Source organism: Abramis brama (genome assembly GCF_963993115.1).
Source record: "Abramis brama genome assembly, chromosome: 15".
NCBI lineage: Eukaryota > Metazoa > Chordata > Actinopteri > Cypriniformes > Leuciscidae > Abramis > Abramis brama.
This window is the reverse complement of record NC_139977.1, coordinates 32,500,157-32,522,363: the sequence shown is the minus strand read 5'-3', so window position 1 is coordinate 32,522,363 and position 22,207 is coordinate 32,500,157. Positions and strand designations below refer to the sequence as shown.

The 22,207-nt window shown below is 40.4% G+C and overlaps 1 protein-coding gene and 1 long non-coding RNA gene across 7 annotated transcripts in view; both read right to left on the bottom strand.

Moving 5' to 3' along the window:
• Positions 1–2,695: 2,695 nt before the first annotated feature.
• Positions 2,696–4,750, bottom strand: LOC311097222. 3 transcript variants are annotated; one of them, XR_014609209.1, is made up of 5 exons: positions 4,615–4,750; positions 3,832–3,965; positions 3,587–3,649; positions 3,326–3,420; positions 2,696–2,953 (listed from the first exon to the last, which is right to left on the bottom strand). It is a non-coding gene; the product is annotated as an uncharacterized lncRNA (long non-coding RNA). The 3 variants fall into 3 exon arrangements; XR_014609210.1 differs by lacking the exon at positions 4,615–4,750 and adding an exon at positions 4,334–4,500; XR_014609211.1 differs by lacking the exon at positions 4,615–4,750 and adding an exon at positions 4,354–4,495.
• Positions 4,751–11,523: 6,773 nt separating this feature from the next.
• Positions 11,524–22,207, bottom strand: part of LOC311097516 (uncharacterized protein) — a 202,312-nt gene continuing 191,628 nt past the window's right edge. For 3 of the 4 annotated variants that reach the window (XM_084137255.1, XM_084137254.1, XM_084137253.1), the window contains exons 3-5: positions 16,382–16,498; positions 12,727–12,843; positions 11,524–12,566 (exon numbers count right to left, since the gene is read on the bottom strand). In XM_084137255.1, the coding sequence (XP_083993381.1) occupies positions 11,719–12,566; positions 12,727–12,843; positions 16,382–16,498 (1,082 nt within the window). In that variant the 3' untranslated portion in view covers positions 11,524–11,718. Of the gene's footprint in view, positions 12,567–12,726; positions 12,844–15,137; positions 16,181–16,381; positions 16,499–22,207 lie in introns of those variants that run through there. The other variant, XR_014609267.1, reaches the window with a different exon arrangement.

The window sequence follows — 22,207 nt, the reverse complement described above, 5'->3', positions numbered from 1 at the left end:
TGACAAACAAATAATGAATTTATCTTTGTAAAAGTGGTGTAATTATCAGAAATGAGCTCTATATTTCCAGCACTGTTAAACTATCAATTCAGTTCAGAGAATAGCTAAATGAATATTGATGAGGGTTTATTGCTGTAATCAGACATTGATTAAACGTGCGAATGTGCAAATTACAAATGAATCGTTTGCAATTCAGAGATACAGGCATTTAACTTAAAAACTGAAATAAATCAAATCTCCATAAACATGCAATTCATTCTGAGACTCCTTTTGTTCAGACACTTAAGAAAAATGTCCATATCATCCTTAATTTGGAAGATAAACACTAAATGCTCTTTGGCCAGTTGTCCGTCATCATATCTGATATAGACCTTATTCACAGCAGCGCCATCTTTGATTTTAAACAGGAATAAAAGCGAGGTTGTGAAGGATAGACATTCATCTCTTCAGTGTGTTGTACTTTTATATAATAATAATTTAAAAAAAAAACAATAATCTCACCACGGTTTACCTGAAAACTTTTGAAATATTTTAATGCAAAACAAGAGTTAGAAGTTCAGTAAATTTGAATCATTTTATTATAAATCATGTTACAGCGGTTGAGAAAAGAGAAGGGCAACACTTGTAAGTACAAAATTTGTAAATCATGGATGTGAATGTGAACTTTGCTCACTTAGACGACTTCGGGCAATGCTTTCTCTCATGAGACCGTAGACTAGATGATCGGGTGAAACTCTTCCCACATGAAGAGCACTTGTACGGTTTCTCTCCAGTATGAACTCTCCAGGAAAACACCAACCTATTTGTTCCTTTGTAGCTTCATCTTTTATTCTGTAGGGTTCTTCCTTAATCTCCATCTTTACAATAGTATGTCAGTAGTTTCTCCTGGAGTAATTCCTCATGCTGCTTCTTCTCCTGTGGGAAGATGGGAATATTCCCCAGCATTTAAACTCTCATGAACGGCTGTGGGAGCTTCACTGACTGAAGTAGTGAATTGTGGTCGTTGTTGCTCATTTAGCAGATGATCATCACACTTACAATCACTCTCAATTATTCAGGTGCAAATGTTCGCTCAAATAGTCATTTAGAAACAATTCCACATTTCTTTTTTGAGACATCAGGACACAATATAAGAAAACAACAAACTTCATGAAAAACCTTAAACAAAAAAATCATGTCTTTTAAGTTTAAATGAAAAAAAAAATTGAGATACATTTACTAGATAAATAAATAGAAATAAAAAACTATAAAAAAAAACTAATAATAACATATAGGCTACTGTATGTGCACATATTTAAATCCACAAGCATACATAATGCAAACCAATGACAGAAATAAGCTCAGTTAGAACAGAAAATAGAACAGATGTGACTATATTGTATTTCAATAGATCGTCAATCTTGACATTTAATTGAAACTAGTTTGCACATACACCCTGATGAAGACCAGTGGGCAGATACGCATTGGTGTTTTAACGTTTTAGCCCTCAAAAACAATTTCAAAGGCCTTTTTACTTTTGCATCCCACTGAGTGCCTGGACCTAGATTTTTTCCAATTCTTTTATATGAACATTTAACCCTTCCAAGAGCACCAGAGCATACCAGGGATACCAGCAGCGCTCCAGCTCTCCTTTGTCTAGTTTGCACATAGTTCATAATATAACATATAGTTTAAAGTTTAATTCAAAGTTTAATACAACAATATTAACTAAACTTATGAAACTTAAAATAATGATACGATGTTAGGTTAATTGTTCTCAGAAGAGATTTATATTCAAACTTTCACAGTTCATGAAGTCACTGACTCTTTCTTTGTGTGTTAGGTCCGAGCTCACCCAACAGATTCAACAACTCAAGACCCAGCTGGCATTTTAACGTAGAGTCAGCGTTGAATCAACGTCAGGTGTCAGTGTTGGATAACCGTTGGATTTTGTTTAGATTTTGCAAATCTAATCAACGTTGAAATAGCAACGTCATTCCAACGTCAATATAATCAACGTTGAAATAGAAACATCATTCCAACGTCAATATAATCAACGTTGAAATAGAAACGTCATTCCAACGTCAATATAATCAACGTTGAAATAGAAACATCATTCCAACGTCAATATAATCAACGTTGAAATAGAAACGTCATTCCAACGTCAATATAATCAACGTTGAAATAGAAACGTCATTCCAACGTCAATCTAATCAACGTTGAAATAGCAATGTCATTCCAACGTCAATCTAATCAACGTTGAAATAGCAACGTCATTCCAACGTCAATATAATCAACGTTGAAATAGAAACGTCATTCCAACGTCAATCTAATCAACGTTGAAATAGCAATGTCATTCCAACGTCAATCTAATCAACGTTGAAATAGCAATGTCATTCCAACGTCAATCTAATCAACGTTGAAATAGCAACGTCATTCCAACGTCAATATAATCAACGTTGAAATAGAAACGTCATTCCAACGTCAATCTAATCAACGTTGAAATAGCAATGTCATTCCAACGTCACGTTTCTCAACATAGGTGAATTCGCCAACGTTGAATCAATATTGATTTTAGTTTAGATTTTGCAAATCTAATCAACGTTGAAATAGCAATGTCATTACAACGTCAATCTAATCAACGTTGAACAGTCAGCTAGGAAGAAGCCAATTGGTCAAAGCAAGACCAGGAAGAAGATTAATAAAGACATTTCACTGACGTAAGAAACATGCTTTATTGCATGGCTGCAAGTGTGCCAACATTTCACACAACATCATTTTACACGTGTCGAACTTTAACCTTTAGAAAAACGGCCCAAACATTGGGCAACATTGAACACGGCTGGTTAAATCTTCCCTTCTTGTTACTTCTTTCTGCCACCGCCACCTATCCTCTCTGGTGCATATTTCAAGTATTTGGCCATGTATTCGTCTGCTTTTGTTGTAGTTGTATCAAATGAGCTCAAGACAGCGTCTGATGAGGGGGGGGGGGGGAAACAGATCAGTATTAGCAAACGTTAACCTCTCAAATTAAAATATTTTGCAAATATCAACTTTTGTGGAATTGCCAATGTTTCAAGTATATAAATTAGTATTGATCAATGTGCAAGGTCATTGATAATCATGTGCTTGGGCAAGCAACAAAAGGCAGTTGGTAGTAACCAGTGCTGCCGGTAGAGAAGTTAGTCTAGAGCCCAGAATGGAGTACTGTATATAATATTAGACCATGCTCTGTAGAGTTCTCCAACTAAAATGATTTCTTCATTTCTTATGAATTATTATTCTGCTTACTATATTCAATTATTTAAAACACTGTTACAAAACTACTATGTTAAAGCAAACTCACCACAGATTATCTTGTAGAGACGGGTCTTCATGAAGGCAACCTTCCCACTTCTTCCTCTGAGGCTCATTATGGCCATCATTTTATTTGTCATAGTTCTGCCATGGTAAAACAGATTTATATTAGAATATTATATTGCAATCAAGTTCATTATGAAAATGTAGCAGAGAGTGAGTAAGTGGGTGTGTGGGGGGAGTGCATGACAGTATATGACAGGGAACATCACTGTAAACTAATGCAAAAAAGGAACATAAAGTTACTTACGCAGCCATTGACTTCTTCACATGGTCTGCAGCATCAACGCCTCCCAACATCTTCAGTTGTTTACTCGGAAAAGAACAAGAAACAAGAAATTAAAATTATAACCAGAAAATGTGGTCAGAGTCAGACCTCCACAAAGCAGGCACATGATGAGGACGAGGAGTTTGTAGTGGTCACCAAAGTGAACAAGCCAATTGTCATAATGAAACTTTGCCAGCACTTTACAAGATTAATTATTTAAAACTTACCAGTTCTACTCCCTCATTCTTGTCCTCCAAGTGATTCTCTAAAGCTTCAAGCTCTTCTTTAGTGTTTGCCGGCTTCACTTCATAACTTGTTCCAGCAGAGCTCTTTTCCCGCTGTCTTCCCGTATAGTATTTTCCTATAAAATATCCCGAAAAATGAAAATTTCAACATTCATCTTTCTGTTGCTATCCCTCTGCTGACAGCAAAAATTCGTACTACAAAACTGCAGCATTAACTATGCGAGTTGTGAAGCTAGGTCTAACGTGACTTTGCTTACAGATTGGCATGAAATCGTGCTCTCACAACAACCACGCTGTTATCTTAAAAAGGCCAATATCACGCTAAGGTTGACTTCAAGTAAGCAAAACGATGCTTTGAAAACATCTGTTTCGCTGAAAGGGCAAGGGGGTAGAAACAGGACAACAGTGCAGAGACTGACAGGTCCGATGGAAGGGCTAACATTAATGTTATGAGAGTAAGGTATTAAAATACGGGATATTTTACAGGAAAATTTGTCCACATACTGGTCCCTGGTTTCCCCATTTAACGTATCCCGGTAAATTCCACATCCTTTTCGGGATTCTAGCATCTTTTTTCTTTCTTTTCTTCTCCCTACTCTGTTTCTCCTCGTTCGACTTGCTGTATGTTTACATTCGCGAGGCCATCAACATGGCCGCCACGCCAAGTATGACGTCACGACGCCCATATGTGACAGAGTCAGGCACACACAACATTTATTTAGGAATTTTCTAGTTATAAAATGTGACTTCAAAAACTTTGCTTACCGTTTGAGATGTTACCACCAAATTCATTCCGAACCCGTCCAGGTCAGAATCTGCCTGACGATGACAACACAGACCCACTTCGCGCATGAGCAATCGGGTGTTGTCTGGAACCGTCAGAGCCAATAGAATCACAGTTGTGTGATGGACAACCGCCGTCCTCCAATCAAGCTCTTGTGTTGAACGATATTCCAAAATGATCAATCAGACTGGAGTTGCTCTCAAAGTACGCCAGGAGATGTAGAAAGCGTCTCAATTCTCTTTTGGCTGATGTGTATTTATTTTTATTTTTTATTCCTTATGAAAACATGAATTGTATCTAAATGATGTATTACAAGATCAATTTCTTTTTTTCGGCAAATTGTAACAAATGTGTTATGCAATAAAAAAAAATAAAAATAAAAGATGTAACGTTAGAAAGCGCTTTTATCACGACTCAACAAACGTTTAATTCAGAGTTGATCTTTCAACGTTGTATCATTATTCATGTATCAACACTTTTTCAACAGTTAATTGATCAGCATTGTTTGGATGTTGGAACAACGTTATTTTTCTATTGATATATTTCAACAAAATGTTTAAAAGTCATGGTTGTAAAAAAAATAATGTTGATTTGAAGTACAACTAAAAAAAAATTTTTTATTTCTATGTTGAATCCGTAGTGAGTTAACAACACCACTTCAACCATTTAGTGTTCAACGTTGTTTTGACGTTGAATTAATGTTACTTAACAAACGTTTAATTCAGAGTTGATCTTTCAACGTTGTATCATTATTCATGCATCAACACTTTTTCAACAGTTAATTGATCAGCATTGTTTGGATGTTGGAACAACGTTATTTTTCTATTGATATATTTCAACAAAATGTTTAAAAGTCATGGTTGTAAAAAAATAATGTTGATTTGACGTACAACTAAAAAAATTATTTTTATTTCTATGTTGAATCCGTAGTGAGTTAACAACACCACTTCAACCATTTAGTGTTCAACGTTGTTTTGACGTTGAATTAATGTTACTTAACAAACGTTTAATTCAGAGTTGATCTTTCAACGTTGTATCATTATTCATGCATCAACACTTTTTCAACAGTTAATTGATCAGCATTGTTTGGATGTTGGAACAACGTTATTTTTCTACTGATATATTTCAACAAAATGTTTAAAAGTCATGGTTGTAAAAATAATGTTGATTTGACGTACAACTCAAATTTTATTTATATTTCTATGTTGAATCCACAGTGAGTTAACAACACCATTTCAACCATTTGGTGTTTAACATTGTTTTGACGTTGAATTAATGTTTTTCCATAAACTGACATTATTTCAACCACATTTAAACGTTTAAGGTCAGTCGAATGCCAGCTGGGGAGTCCCGATGCGCCACCCACACCGCCTGTTCATCCCACACTTCCAGAACCCAACCATCAACCTGAGCTTCGTTTACCTGCTCCAGAGGCGTATTCCAGAGAGCTGAACTTTTGCAGAGCGTTTCTGACAAAATGTTCAATGTTTTTCTCCCTGCAACCCTGAACATTCAACAATGAACAATCCAAAGTGGCTTTTGTGCTGACATGGCTGACAGGACAGGTGGCCCTGTGGGGAATGGCGGTGTGGGAGAACCAAGACCAATGCTGCTCCTCATTCCAGGCACTCTCTGAAGAAATTAAGAGACTTTTCCGGTAGGAGAGAGAAAGACAGAGATCCAAGGGACTATGTTTCTATTGTGGAGGAGCTGGTCATTTCCTGAACTCTTGTCCAGTAAAATATCGGACCCGGTAGTAAGAATGGGGCTACTATCGGGTTGGATTTCCGCAGAAAAGACCTCATCTTCAACTCTCCTCCCGGTAAGACTGCAATGGGCATCCCTGTCTCACAACTGTCAGGCCTTACTGGACTCTGGAGAAGAAGGTAACTTCATGGACTTAATTTTCGCTCATACACTGCACATTCCCGTCACATCACTCACTCAGATTTCTGTCAACACTCTCAACGGCCAAGAATTACCGAACATCTCTCTCACCACCAGTCCCATAACAGTCATCACATCAGGAAACCACATGAAGGACTCATTCCTACTTATGGACTCTCAATTGGCTCCCATAGTCCTCGGTCATCCCTGGCTGGTACAACACAATCCCAGGGTGGACTGGCCCACAGTTCTGTCTCAGCCTGGAGCAATCACTGTTATGCCTCTTGTCTCGTGTCTGCAAGTTCGTCTGTGTCTGGTTCTGTGTTACAGGATGAGTCGGTGAATTTGTCAAACGTGCCCGCAGAGTACCTCGACCTGAAGGAAGTGTTCAGTAAGTCCCATGCTGCTTCTCTTCCTCCGCATCGTCCCTATGACTGTGCTATAGATCTACTACAAGGTACGTCTCCGCCTAAGGGCAAGCTTTACTCGCTTTCTGTTCCCTGATCCTTCACGTCAGTTCGTGGTGGAGGTCGACGCGTCAGAGGTGGGGGTAGGTGCGGTTCTTTACCAACGCTCTTCCACAGACGATAAGATTGCGCATTTTTCTCCCATCGTCTATCACCCGCCGAACGTTACTATGACATTGGTAACAGAGAGTTGTTGGCAGTCAAGTTAGCGTTGGAAGAGTGGCGTCATTGGTTAGAAGGGTCGGGGGTACCTTTTATCGTTTGGACCGATCACAAGAACATGGAATATATTAGATCCGCCAAAAGACTCAACTCTAGGCAGGCTCGGTGGGCACTTTTTTTCGGTCGTTTTGATTTTTCTCTCTCATACCGCCGGGGTTCTAAAAACATCTAACCCAATGCTTTATCTCGTATTTTTGATCGATCCGAAGACCCGTCCACTCCAGAGTGCATTTTACCTGAGAGACTCATTGTCTCCACACTCACATGGGAGATCGAATCGAGGGTCAAAACCGCCCTAGAAGGGGTAATGCCCCCACCCGGTTGCCCACCGAGTTGGTTATTTTTGCCGAAGGAATTACGGTCCGACGTTATTCGATGGGGTCATTGTTCCAACGTAGCGTGCCATCCAGGAGTAAAGCGTACCAGTTTTTTGGTAAAGCAATGATTCTGGTGGCCATTAATGGCTAGTGACATTCTCAGTTTTGTTTTGGCTTGCTCGGTTTGTGCCACTGGTAAGACTTCCAATTGACCCCCAGATGGGTTACTCCAACCGTTCGAGACCCTGGTCCCATATAGCGCTAGATTTTATCACTGCCATCTCAAGGCAAGATGGTCGTTTTGACTGCAGTGGATTCTCAAAGGCGGCACATTTTATTCCCTTGCCTAAATTGCCTTCAGCCAAGGAGACAGCGGTGACTGTCATAGATCACGTCTTTCGCTTACATGGCCTCCTGATGGATGTGGTTTCCGACAGGGGGCCCCAATTTGTGTCCAAATTTTGGCAAGAATTTTGTAGATTACTGGGAGCAACGGTCAGTCTGTCTTCAGGGTTCCATCCCCAAAGCAACTGCCAAACCGAGAGAGCCAACCAAGACTTGGAGAGAGTGTTGCGATGTTTGGTATCCAAGAATCCTTCCTCCTGGAGTCAGCAACTCTCAATGGTTGAGTACGCACATAACGCATTACCAGTGCATCGGGCCGTTTTTGTGCATCGGCCGACGTGGTTTTTAATAGCAAATAATAGCAAAACAGCGAGCTAAGTCAAAACGGTACAGATAGAAGGCTGTTCTAATGTTACGTCATTTTACCTGAGTGTTCCCTGACAAATAATTAAATATTAACATGAGCGGAGTTGAATATAAGAAAGTGTTTAGCAGGATTGATATTCAAAATGGTAAGCACGCACTGCTTTGTTCACGGTTTGTGTATCTGCAGCCTGCAGCGTCACTTTCCCTTTTTGAATGACGAATATAGATGAAAATATACTGTTGTAAAGCGAACGCAAGGCAAGTTAACTTTGACCTCAATACCAAAACTACGTCTGGGAAATAATTGGGCAAAAAATGTTGTTTTAAGTTGAACTATTTTATATCAATCACTTGAAATAAACGTACGCTTCCGTTCGCAGCAAGTGGCTTTGAGCCAAAGACGAACGAACAAGTTCAAACAAGACTATTAAGAGACATTTAAGGGATAATAATTTATATTCATTATACACTTTTATAATGATTTTTTTTACCACATAATTACGGGGACATTGAATTGAGATTAATGTTTTAAATCTTACCTGTTTATAAATCCATTATGTACAGCGTACAAAACAATCGTTCAGACAAAATGATCACAACAATATTATCAAACTCTGTAAACAATAAATCAACTCTGATTTAATTTTCAATACAATTAAAAACGGAGACGCAAGACGGCAAGTTGTATTTGAATGAAACGAGAGAGCGCGTCCAGATACAAGACAGTGCAAATTAACTGGTAGTTCCACGAGACTTTTATAGATGTTTTCTCTCAGTTAAGCACACTCTTCACATACATGTCGAAAAGCGAATGTTAAAAGGGAAAAGAAAACACTCTAAAACACGCTACTAATCAAAGATGAAGTAAACACATTAGCCTATAATAAAACAACGGTCAGCAGTAGAGCGGTCATCTTCCTCTTTGCGCGAGCTCTCACTGTGCGTGCGCGCTCACATAAAAACAGCATGCATACAATAACGTACGCCATAGAAGAAGTTATCTTAAAGGCACATCAACATTCATGTCATGAACACTACTTAACACTAGGTGGCCGTTACAATGGATGTGCGTGGTGTTATAATGCGTTGCTATTGACGACCGTCATTATAAGGAAGGAAATGCCACATAATAGAATCTTGCTTTAAAAAGTGCATAGAGCTGCTTGTTTTATTGTTGTTTGTTGATTTTCAAATATAAAACTTGTTGAAATGTCTTCAGTGTGATCATCAACTCTTTTTGAAAAACTTTCATCTCGTTTTAACAAAACCGTGATAATATTGATAATCGCGATAATTTTGGTCACTATAATCGTGATATTAAATTTTCATACCGTCCCATCCCTAGACTGAAGAATACCCAAAGCCACTGTAATTTCTGACGAATCAGATTTCAATTCAAGAATAAAGCTGTATAGTCCGCTAATTGACTCATTTTTATTTTTGTGTTGCCAATTGTGATACCTTTTAAAGGACTACTATTGATATGTGTGTTAAGGAACTGTGTTGCAATTAGGAATAGGTAGGTGGAAACTTGACATCCTTGTCTAACTCCTCATTTTAAAAAGAATCTAGCTGTAGTACCATTACTTAGTTTAATTGAGCTGTTTAGATTTTTATATAGCATTTGGACCATACTGCAAAAGGAGTCGCCTGAAGCTATTATTTTATAAACATTATTTAATAGTGCAATTGGACATCAACTGTCTATTAAGAGGGGATTTTTTATTTAATTTTGGGATAAGAGTTATTAATCCTTGACATAATGTGGCTGGAAGTAATGTTTTTTCTATACTTTCCTCATACAACTTTAACAAGAATGGTGCTATACTATAATTAAATAGCTTGTAAAACTCTGGGCTGAGTCCGTATGTTCCGGTAGATTTGTTGGCTATATCCTTCAATGTGATAGAGGTGTCACAAACTTGTTTATCTAAATCACTTAACTGCTTTAAATTAGGTAATGACTTACAGAAAACATTCATATGCTCTTGGGAAAATTTAGAAGTATACAAATCACTGTAAAATTTGGCACAGAACTTTGCGATAACTTTAGGGTCATCACTAATATTACCGTTAATCATTCGTTTTTGAATTTGGTTGTTTTTAGCTTGCTGTCTTTCCAATCTGAATCTTCAATGCGCAATCTAATCACCCTTTCTGCGCGATCTAATAAACGCCCCTTCAGCTTTATGTTTTTATATATGGTGTCTAATTTGCACTGTAATTCAACCAATTCTGCCTTTTCACAATCAAGTAAATCATCCACATTTTTAGATAAAAGATTGGTTATTTGGTTAACGGAATTTTCATACAACAGCTTTTCACTTAGTAAGATTTCTTAGCCCTCTAGCATTTAAATAAACAACAGATAAAGACATGAAGTAAAAAAAATTAATAGACCTAGATAAGCTAAACAAATAACTTACTGTACAGAACTTTAACTGGTCAAGAAATGAGCACAAGGATGTGAACCGCAACTCAAACAATAATGAAAAAGATATTGAAATACAGTATGAAATGCCAATTAAGTAATACTTCAAATGAGATTTGTGAACATATAAGTATTATCACTAGCCTGGGAAAACCCAGACTGACTTCCGGCAAATTTGAGATTTGCTCTGCAAGTCAGTCTGGCCAAGAGCCCATTCAAGCCCATTTCTAATTTTTCCAAGTCTATCCAATTGCGCCCAGAGGCATTTGAGCGACATCCATTGGTGATGCCCCTTTGGAAATGGGCTGTGAATGAACCTTCCCCAGACCCAGTTACAACTGAGAAGGGTTTGGTGTCAAGCAGGCTATATTGTCACTTCTTCTTGAGTCTCTCCATCATTGTCAGACTCCGGTTTGAGCATAAAAGGCTGTTAACACACAAGCTCTTGGAGCAGCAGCTCATTTGCATTTAAAGGGACTACTATGTCCGCTAGGGGTAAGACACAATAAATTGTCAAGTGGAAGAGGAATTTTTAAAAGGACCGCCAGCTGATCATCCAATTACCGCTGGCAGGCGGCAGCACTGTTAGCAAATCAGCGATGATCTAAAACGCATACACAGATATTATAAAGACACAAGGAAAAATACACATAACGTAATAGGGACACACACAAAAACAGCGCTTTTTGCTCATACTCGAAAAGTAATTTTTACATGCTAAAAAAGGATCTGTTGGGTATTTTGAGCTAGAACTTCACATACACACTCTGGTACATCAGAGATTTTACATCTTGTAAAAGGGGGCATTATAGGACCATTTAAAGCAAAAACAGAAAAAAATTAATCTCACCACAGTTCACCTGAAAAACTTTAGAAATCTTTTAATGCCAACAAATGTTAGAAGTTCAGTAAATTTGAATCATTTTATTATAAATCATGTTACAGCGGTTGAGAATCAAGAAGGGCAACCCTTGACCAAACTATTACCAGGTTCAAACTTCACTACTAATTTCTGAAAGTCAATTTATTTGTAAGCACAATATTTGTAAATCATGGACGTGAATGTGAACTTTGCTCACTTAGACGAGACGACTTCGGGCAATGCTTTCTCTCATGAGACCGTAGACTAGATGATTGGGTAAAACTCTTCCCACATGAAGAGCACTTGTACGGTTTCTCTCCAGTATGAACTCTCTGGTGTGTTTTTATGCGGCTGTGTGTAGTGAAGGTCTTCCCACAATCAATGCACGTATAAGGTTTCTCTCCAGTATGAATTCTCTCATGCTCTTTCAGGTTTCCTGACTGAGAGAAACTCTTCCCACAGTGTGAGCACTTGTACGGTTTCTCTCCAGTATGAAATCTCTGGTGTGTTTTTAAGGCACTGGATATAGTGAAGCTCTTCCCACAGTCAAGACACACATAAGGTCTCAAACCAGTATGAATACTCTCATGCACTTTTAAAGTCTGAAGTACTGAAAAACTCTTTCCACAAAAAGAACAAAAGTGAGGCTTCACACCAATATGAACTTTAAGGTGTTTTCTTAAGTTTGATTCCACAACAAATGTTTTCTCACACTGATCACAGCTGAATGATCTCACTACAGAGTGACGGCGCAGATGATCATTGAGATTACTTTTCTGAGTGAAACTCTTTCCACACTGAGAGCATGTGAACGGTTTTTCTCCAGTGTGAATTCTCATATGTTTCTCAAGGCCTGATTTTTGTGTGCAAGTCTTTCCACACTCAGAACAGGTGAAAGATCCTTCTCCAGTTTTTTTAGCTTGTTTCTGTGTGAAACACTTTTCGGTCTGTTGAATGACTGTGTTTCCACCTTCATTTTTGAAATGCTGAGGATTTTGAAACTGACGTTGTTTGTCTTCATTCACTTCCATCAGGTCTAAAATCAACATATCAAATTTTCAAAATTCAAACAAAGGAGAAATGAGAACAATAAATATACTAGGTAAGTCACAATTAAGCAAAAATGTTGTCCTTTTTTCAGTGTTCATCTTAATGTTCCTCATCAGTCATTAAAGAGAATGAAGGAAAACACCAACCTATTTTTTCCCTTGTATCTTCATCTTTTATTCTGCAGGGTTCTTCCTTAATCTTCATCTTTACAATATTATGTCCATAGTTTCTCCTGGAGTAATTCCTCCTGCTTGCTGCTTCTCCTGTGGGAAGATGGGAATATTCCCCAGCATTTAAACTCTCATGAGTCAAGTGATCTGTGCACAGCGTACCTGTAGACTTTTGACGTACTGTAAACTCTAGTGTGAAAGCGCACGACTCACCGTCGCTTTGCTGAGAGTGCTGTGTTTCTCACATACGCAAAAAGAGAGTGAGAGAGCCTTTAAAAACCATGCAGAATTGACATGCTACATGAAAACTATATTCTTTGTTGTGTTTCCCTGTCAAAATAACAGGGAGTTCATTTGAATTATTCAGCTTTTAAGAACAAGCAGAAGATTTTCTGGTTTCTCCGGTAGTGGGCGGGACTAATGCACAAACGGCAATTTCATTGGCTGGCACTCATCCCCATTTTGATTTCAGCAAATCAGTCTGAGCGAATGCGATTAATATTCATGAACCCAGCAGCTCATCAATCCTGAGATTGTATTAACTAGACTCTCCCCTGTGAAGGCCTCATCGACACGACTGATCCTCAACAAACTCGTCTCTATACCTGCGTGATGACTGATCTTAAACCAGATGGAACTGGATAATATTCTGAATGTTCTGATCCAATCTGACTTCTGACCTGTAATGCTGCCTAAATCATAATCATACAATTCATTTGTTGACCAGAGGGGAATTGAGAGACTGATCCTGGTTTCTCCCAAGGTTTTTTTCTCCATTCCGTCACTGATGGAGTTTTGGATCCTTGCCACTGTCGCCTTTGGATTTTGGCTTGCTTATTTGGGGACACGTAATATTCAACAATATTATTGATCTGCCTGCATTGACACTATTATATGAGAACTGAACTGAGCTGGACGATGACATCACTGTTTTCTTCAGACTGGCTTTATAGATAATTAACTAAATTAATACCTTTTTTTCAACAGAAATGAACCATCACTTAACTTACTTAAGCTGGACTATGATGCTATTTTCTTCTTGACCTGCTGTACAGTGGAAACAAACTTTGTTGCATTATTTTCCTGTTATCACTGTAAATCTGCTTTGAAACAATCTGTATTGTAAAAAGTGCTATATAAATAATGGTGACTTGACTTGAAAGATTGACTTAATTGTTCCTGGAATATTTTACCACAGAGACAGAGATTTATGTTCAAGCACTTTCTTGCAACAGGCTCTAAATAGTGACAAAGAAATACGCCATCCTTGTCCTTTGAGAAATATATTGCGCAGTGAGAGTTGTCTTCTGAAGCGAAGAGGTCGACCTCTGCCCTCCCAAAAACACTCCAAATCGTGTGAACCATCTGGGGATGGAGCGTCAGCAAGCGCAGATTGAGATTGCAAGCCCTCAGCAAGCCGAGATTGAGTTGTGCCCACAAGAGGAGGCGTCTGGCTGGCTTGTACAGAGGCCTCGATCTAAGCTCACCTTGGTGGTTTATGTATGACACCACTGCCATGTTGTCCGAGCAGACTAAGACGTGGTGCCCACTCAGGTCTGGCAGGAAAGTTATGAGGGCCAAGAAGACTGCCAGCATTTCCAGGCAGTTGATGTGTAGCTTTTTCTCCGCGCTTGACCAGGAGCCGGAAGTCGGCCTGCCCTCGTACAGAGCGCCCAAACCCGTGTTGGAAACGCTGCTGAAGTACAGCTGAAGTACTGATGATGCAGAGGGCCAGCAACCTCTGAAACTTTGTGGGGAGGGATGAAACCCTGACACTGAAAGACGCCGCAAGCTGTTGAATCGTCAAGGCTCGCTCCGGTGTGAGCGTGGCCCACATTTGGGCTGAATTGAGGACTGATCCCTTGAACGAGATTTGTTGGTTGGAAGACAGTGAGCTCTTGGCTCCTGAGTCCCAGGCAGTCCAAATGGCTGAGGAGTAAGGATCTGTGAACGCACAGTACAAGCTAGTCGTTGAGGTAGTTCAGGACGTGGAATCCATTCGGTCTCAGAGGGGAGAGAGCCGCATCAATAGAGACGGATAGAGAGCTAGAGACGGTCCAAATGGAAGGACAGTATATTGGTAAGCCAACTGCTCGAACGAGAATCTCAAGAGCAGTCTGTGATGGGGGGGCTATTTGGATATGAAAGTAGGCATCTTTCAGATCCACTGCGAAAAAACAATCCCCTGGAAACGCCTGAGAGAGGATTTGTTTCAATGTTAGCATCTTGAACGGCCATTTCAAGGGTGCGATTCAGATGTCGGAGATCGAGGATGGGCCTGAGGCCGCCAACCTTATTTGGAACGAGGAAGTAGCGGCTGTATACCCTGACTCGTGATATTGCTTTTTTTGTTCATGAAAAAAAAAAATACTCATGACTTAAGCCACTCAAAGAGTTTTGTTCCTTTATTATTGAAACAAATTCTACATACAATGTAAGTATAGATATAATGAATGACATTTACAATAGTGCATCACCTCTTAACAGCCAAACTAACTAAATTAATTTGTACAGAATATCGATGGAGATGATTAGTTTCACTATATTTACTCGCAAATATAAAAAATCCTCACCATGCCTCTATGTAATTTTTACAAATTTCTCTCTCAGATATTGTCGCTGTGTTGCAAGAAATTCCATCTGTTGATTTATCACAATATCAAACTATTAACATGAAAGTGATGCATCTGAACATGAACTTTTGCTTATTTAGGAAACTTCGGGCAACCCTTTCTCTTATGATACTGTAGACTAGACGATTGGGTGAAACTCTTTCTACATGAAGAGCACTGGTGCGGCTTCTCTCCAGTATGAATTCTCTCATGTTCTTTCAAGTAATCTGACCGAGCGAAACACTTTTCACAGTGTGAGCACTTGTGCGGTTTCTCTCCAGTATGAACTCTCTGGTGTTTTTTTAAGTGGCTGGATGTACTAAAGCTCTTCCCACAGTCAGAGCACACATAAGCTCTCACACCAGTATGAATACTCTCATGATCTTTTAAATACTTAAGTAGTGAAAAACTCTTTCCACAGAAAGTACAAATGTGAGGCTTCAAACCAGCATGAACTTTAAGGTGTGAATTTAAACTTGATGAAAAAACAAATGTTTTATCACACTGATCACAGCTGAACGACTTCACTCCAGAGTGACGGCGCAGATGATCTTCAAGAATACTTCTATATGTGAAACTCTTTCCACACTGAGTGCATGTGAAAGGTTTTTCTCCAGTGTGAATTCTCATATGTCTGTTAAGTTTTGATTTATCTGCGAAACTCTTTCCACACTCTGAACAGGCAAAAGATCCTTTGACCCCAGTTTTTCCAGCACTTTTCTGTATGAAATTATTTTCAGTCTGTGAAATGTTTCCATCTTCATTTGTGAAATGAGGTCTTCGAAACTCATGTTTCAAAACATTCACATCCATAGGATCTAAAATTAAATTCCCATAATTTAATTAAAGGACAAATTAAAAAACAAAATGAAGTATAATCGTAGTCAATAACAATACCAGTAAATAAATTAAATTAGTTAATTATTAATGCTAATAATTATTATATATAATTAATACATGAAAACATAGACATGTAGTCTTCAAATATTATATTAAAGAGGATGAAGGAAAACACCAACCTGTTTGTTCCACTGTATCTTCATCTTTTATTCTGCAGGGTTCTTCCTCAATCTCCATCTTTACAATAGTATGTCCGTAGTTTCTCCTGGAGTAATTCTTCCTGTTTGTTTCTTCTCCTGTGGGAAGATGGAAATATATTATTATTAATATAATATTATACAGGTGCAAATGTTTTACTCTAATAGTAGGGTAAAATGGGGGAAGATGCCCCCTTTAGAACAATGTGGATTTACTTTTAAACATATTTCTGTTTTAGACATATTTCATTTGCAACATATTTAGATATAAGTTTAGCATGTGCAGAATGATGATGCATCAGCTAATGTGTTATTATAGAAAATAAATAGAAACATTTGCTCATTTATTTGTTATAGCAGAAAATGTAAAGTATTATTAAATTGGCCCCTAATGTGATAAGAAGACCCCCTGGATAAACTTTTACAAAATGTATACTTTTTTGATGCATTTAGGGGCCAAGCACTGAAAGTGCATAGGCACCTCTTGAAATCGTTGGCATTCTTCTTCTTCTTCTTCCGTATGGAAGTCTATGGCAGCCCATAGAACCGCTTGTGGGAAAGTAGGGCTGGGCGATATACCGCATGAGATTGTTATGCGCATCTCGTCAGTAAAGCCGGTTCCTTGATTAGTAGTAAATCGCCATCACCTGCTTTCAAATGGAGCGGCATTTACTACACAGAGCCGTAGTTCACTGACAAGCTGAGCCATATCGCATTAATTATCGCAGGCGATAATAATTAAGTCAGGTATGGGTCATTTGTTATGCGTTTATACATATAAATGTCTATAACTCCAAAACGAAATGAGATATTTTCACCAAATTTGACACACGTGTGGGCTCACTATGAGGACACATAAAGAAAATGATGTGATTGTGCCTCTTGTTGGCGCTATAATAGAACAAAACATGAAATTGCCATTTACTTCAATACAGTATTGTGATATAAAATGCTATACTTAACGAATGCATTGGTGTAACATTACAAAACTCAGTATTAGGGCTGTCACTTTTGTGAAAAAAAATCCTGTTCGATTTTGAGACATAAGTGTTCATTGAATCGATTGTAAAATCGATTTTCCATGTCTAAAGACGTTTCCATTTTAAACGCCAAATATAGGCAAATCCATGGACAACTAACAGGCATTAGGACGAACGTAAAGAGGGCGCTTGAGGGCACAAGTCAGCAATATTTCTGATGATTATTGGCGTGAAGTTTCATGCAAAATGACAAACAGGAGTGCAACATTCTCGAAAAACAATAAGCAGAGTGGACTACCATATTAAACATCAATGAAAAACATTACTGCAGGCTTCAACATGGCTGTGTTTACGATTAGAAATGTCAAACAAATTTCGCCTACATAGGCGATTGTAGACATAGCCCGAATCTGTATCTGTATGCATGAGACTGTCTGAATACCGGCAGAATTCACATTTTTGTTGTAAAAAGAGACACATTATGCAGAAGTATAATTTGCTGTTATGTGTGTTTGTCAGAGCCTGCAGTTGCTGTGTGACGCGCATTCGTTGTGGGCGTATTGTGACGAGCTGGACGCGCTCCGAGAGAAGGCTATTAAAATCGTTTCCCTATTTTCGCTTTCGAAACTTGTGTTGGTTGGTCCGATCGATTGTGCAATCAATTTTCGAATGTAAAGTGACAGCCCTACTCAGTATGTACCATCAGCACCATGCCCTGAAGGTACTCAAAAGATTTTGAGACAGCGCCACCTTTTGGTCAAAAGTTATAATGAAATTTCCAAAAATGCTAATAAATTTTAAATAAATTAGCCAATTGCAATGAAACTGGTCTCAATAGATCAATAGGTCAGGCAAGGCAAGGCAAGTTTATTTATATAGCACATTTCATACACAATGGCAATTCAAAGTGCTTTACATAGAAGAAATTAAAATAATAAAAAGAAATAAGAATAATTAAAACGGTTTAGAAAAATAAAATAAAATACAGACAGTACAGTACAAACAGTCGGACGAACAGCGGCACAGTGCTCAATCAGTAAAGGCATAGCTAAACAGATGTGTTTTGAGTCTGGATTTGAATGTGACTACTGTGGGAGCACGTCTGATCTCCTCTGGAAGCTGGTTCCAGCTGCGGCTGGCATAATAGCTAAAAGCGGACTCGCCATGCTTAGAGTGAACCCTTGGTATTTCTAGCTGATATGATCCTAATGATCTGAGTGATCTGTTGGGTTTATATTCAGTGAGCATATCTGCAATATATTGAGGTCATAGGCCATTGAATGATTTATATACCAGTAATAATACATTAAAATCAATCCTAAATTTAACTGGGAGCCAGTGTAAAGACCTGAGGACTGGTGTGATATGTTCATATTTTCTGGTTCTGCTCAGAATTCTGGCGGCAGCGTTCTGTATGAGCTGCAACTGTCTTATGGTTTTTTTGGGAAGGCCAGTGAGGAGTCCATTACAATAATCCACCCTGCTGGTGATGAAAGCATGCACAAGTTTCTCTAAGTCTTGTCTGGAAACAAAGCATCTTATTCTTGCAATATTTTTCAGATGATAGCATGCTGATTTAGTTATTGCTTTGACATGACTACTGAAACTAAGGTCTGACTCTAGTGTCACACCAAGATTCCTGACTTGATGTTTAGTTGTTTGACCCCTAGAGTGAAGGTATGCGTTCACCTTGAGAACTTCATTATTTCCAAACGCAATGACTTCAGTTTTGTCTTTGTTTAACTGAAGAAAGTTTTGACACATCCAACTGTTGACTTCGTCAATGCATTGGCACAGGGAATCAATGGGGCTGTAGTCATTAGGCGATAGGGATAAGTAGAGCGGTGTGTCGTCTGCATAGCTGTGGTAAGCAATTTGGTTCTCTCTCATTATTTGGCTCATAGGGAGCATATACAGGTTGAACAGGAGTGACGCAAGAATTGAGCCTTGAGGGACTCTGCATGTCATGGATGTCCACTCAGACTTCTGGTCTCCTATACTCACATAATAACCTCTCCCATCTAAGTATGACCTGAACCATTTTAGGACTATCCCAGAAAGCCCCACCCAGGCAGAGAACATAGATACCAAGTTTACCGTATTTGGCCGAACTTCCTGTCTGCTATCTTGATTTTCATTAAAAACCTACTTATCCGAACTCCTCCTAGACCGTTTGACTGATTTTCGCCAAAATCGAATTGTATCATCTCCTAACTGTGTCGACTAAACGTTATGGATTTCGTATTGATAGACGAAATTGTTTTCATATACTGCAGCAGCAAAGTTGAAGTTTGATGCCAAAATGACTATTCAGGCTTTATCTCACCAGCGCAACCAAGCAATCCTTTTTATCAGTCAAATTTTAAAAAAAGGAAACTCAACAGGTATGAAATATGATCAGTAAGAGAGAATGTCTAGGTTACTTATGTAACCCCATGTTCCCTGAAGGTGAACTGACGAATTGTGATTCACCTGAGAGCCCAATCACCTTCGAGTGTAAACTAAATGAGACAATGCACATTGGTGTGCGAGTTTTGATTCACGTGTCCCGCCCTGCGAAGTGGGTATATAAGCAAGCATGTGTGCAATTGCACTTCAAGTTTTGCGCTGAGGAGCCGAGACGAAGTGTCCTAGTCATTCCGCGGTGGTACAGCAATTGTGGTGATGGGACGCAACGTCTCCGTTCCCTCCTTTAGGGAACAGGGGCTACATAAGTAACCTAGACGTTCCCTATCAATCAGTCAGTTCAAAACTGAACTGATGAATTAGGATCCCTACCAAAGCGCCATCATTGCTGCCTCTTCCAGTGCCTCATGTAGGCCACCTACCGAGGGTTTTGGAGGAACTCCATCCAGGGTTTGCCGATTGAGGAACTCACCTTGGGAGCAGGATAAGCGCACGTATCCAGTCCTTAGGAGGGGAGTCAGGCCCGGGGTTGGGACTCGTATGCGAGCGCCTGGTGTCAGCCCGAAGGAACGACGTGGGGCTGCCCTCCCGTGGGATCATCACCGGCAGGAGGGACCGTAAGGGGCCGGTGCAAAGTAGATCGGGCGGCAGTCGAAGGCGGGGGCCTCGACAACCCGATCCCTGGACACGGAAACTAGCTCTCGACTTTGTGGTCGTTTCATCCGACCGTATGTCTTGGACACTCGGTGAAGGAGAGGGGCGGAGCTGTCAACTGATCACCACCTGATGGTGAGTTGGATCCGATGGTGGGGGAGGAAGCTGGACAGACTCGGCAGACCCAAACGTACTGTGAGGGTCTGTTGGGAACGTTTGGCCGAGTCCCCTGTCAGAGAGATCTTAAACTTTCACCTCTGGCGGAGCTTCGACCGGATCTCGAGGGAGTCTGGAGATATTGAGTCCGAGTGGACCATGTTCTCCACCTCCTTTGTCGACGCGGCCGCTCGGAGCTGTGGGTGTAAGATCACCAGTGCCTGTCGAGGCAGCAATCCCCGAACCTGGTGGTGGACACCAGAAGTAAGGGATGCCGTCAAGCTGAAGGAGTCCTATCGGGCCTGGCTGGCTTGTGGGACTCCTGAGGCAGCTGACTGGTACCGGCAGGCCAAACGGACTTTGGCCCGGGTGGTTGTGGAGGCAAACAATCGGGCCTGGGAGGAGTTCAGTGAGGCCATGGAGAAGGACTACCGGTTGGCCTCGAAGAGATTCTGGCAATCCGTCAGGCGCCTCAGGAGGGGGAAGCAGTACCCTACCAACACGGTTTACAGTGGAGGTGGGCAGCTGTTGACCTCAACTAGGGATGTCGTCGGACGGTGGAAGTAATACTTCGAGGATCTCCTCAATCCCGCCGACAAGTCTTCCATTGAGGAAGCAGAGGCTGAGGGCTTGGAGGTGGACTCGTCCATCACCCGGACTGAAGTCACCGAGGTAGTCAAGAAGCTCCTCGGTCGCAAGGCACCGGGAGTGGATGAGATCCGCCCTGAGTACCTCAAGTCTCTGGATGTTGTTGGGCTGTCTTGGCTGACATGCCTCTGTAACATCGCATGGCGGTCGGGGACAGTACCTTTGGGCTGGCAGGCCGGGGTGGTGGTCCCTCTTTTTAAGAAGGGGGACCGGAGGGTGTGTTCCAACTACAGGGGGAAATCACACTTCTCAGCCTCCCCGGGAAAGCCTATGCCAGGGTACTGGAGAGGATAATACGGCCGAAAGTAAAACCTCGGATTCAGGAGGAACAGTGCAGTTTTCGTCCCAGTCGTGGAACACTGGACCAGCTCTATACCCTCTCCAGGGTGCTGGAGGATTCATGGGAGTTTGCCCAACCAATCCACATGTGCATTGTGGATTTGGAGAAGGCATTTGACTGTTTCCCTCGCAGCATCCTGTGGAGGGTGCTCTGGGAGCATGGGGTCCGGGGCCCTTTGCTAAGGGCTGTTCGGTTCCTGTACGACCGTAGCCGGAGCTTGGTTTGCATTGCCGGCAGTAAGTCAGACTTGTTCCCGGTGCATGTTGGACTCCAGCAGGGCTGCCCTTTGTCACCAGTTCTGTTCATAATTTTTATGGACAGAATTTCTAGGCGCAGACAGGGCCGGAAGGTGTCAGGTTTGGGGACCACACGATTTCGTCTCGCTTTGCGCCTTTATGTCGACCGAACCCAGAGCTTCAGGACCTTAGACCAGCTTTTTGTCTGCTATGAAGGCCAGCAGAAGGTAAGGCTGTCTCTAAGCAGAGGTTGGCCCACTGGATAGTGGATGCCATGGTCTTGGGATATCAGACCCAAGGCAAGCCCTTGGGGTGAAAGGTCACTCTACTAGGAGTGTTGCTTCCTCCTGGTTGACAGATATGTAGAGCGTGCGTCCGACTGATTACA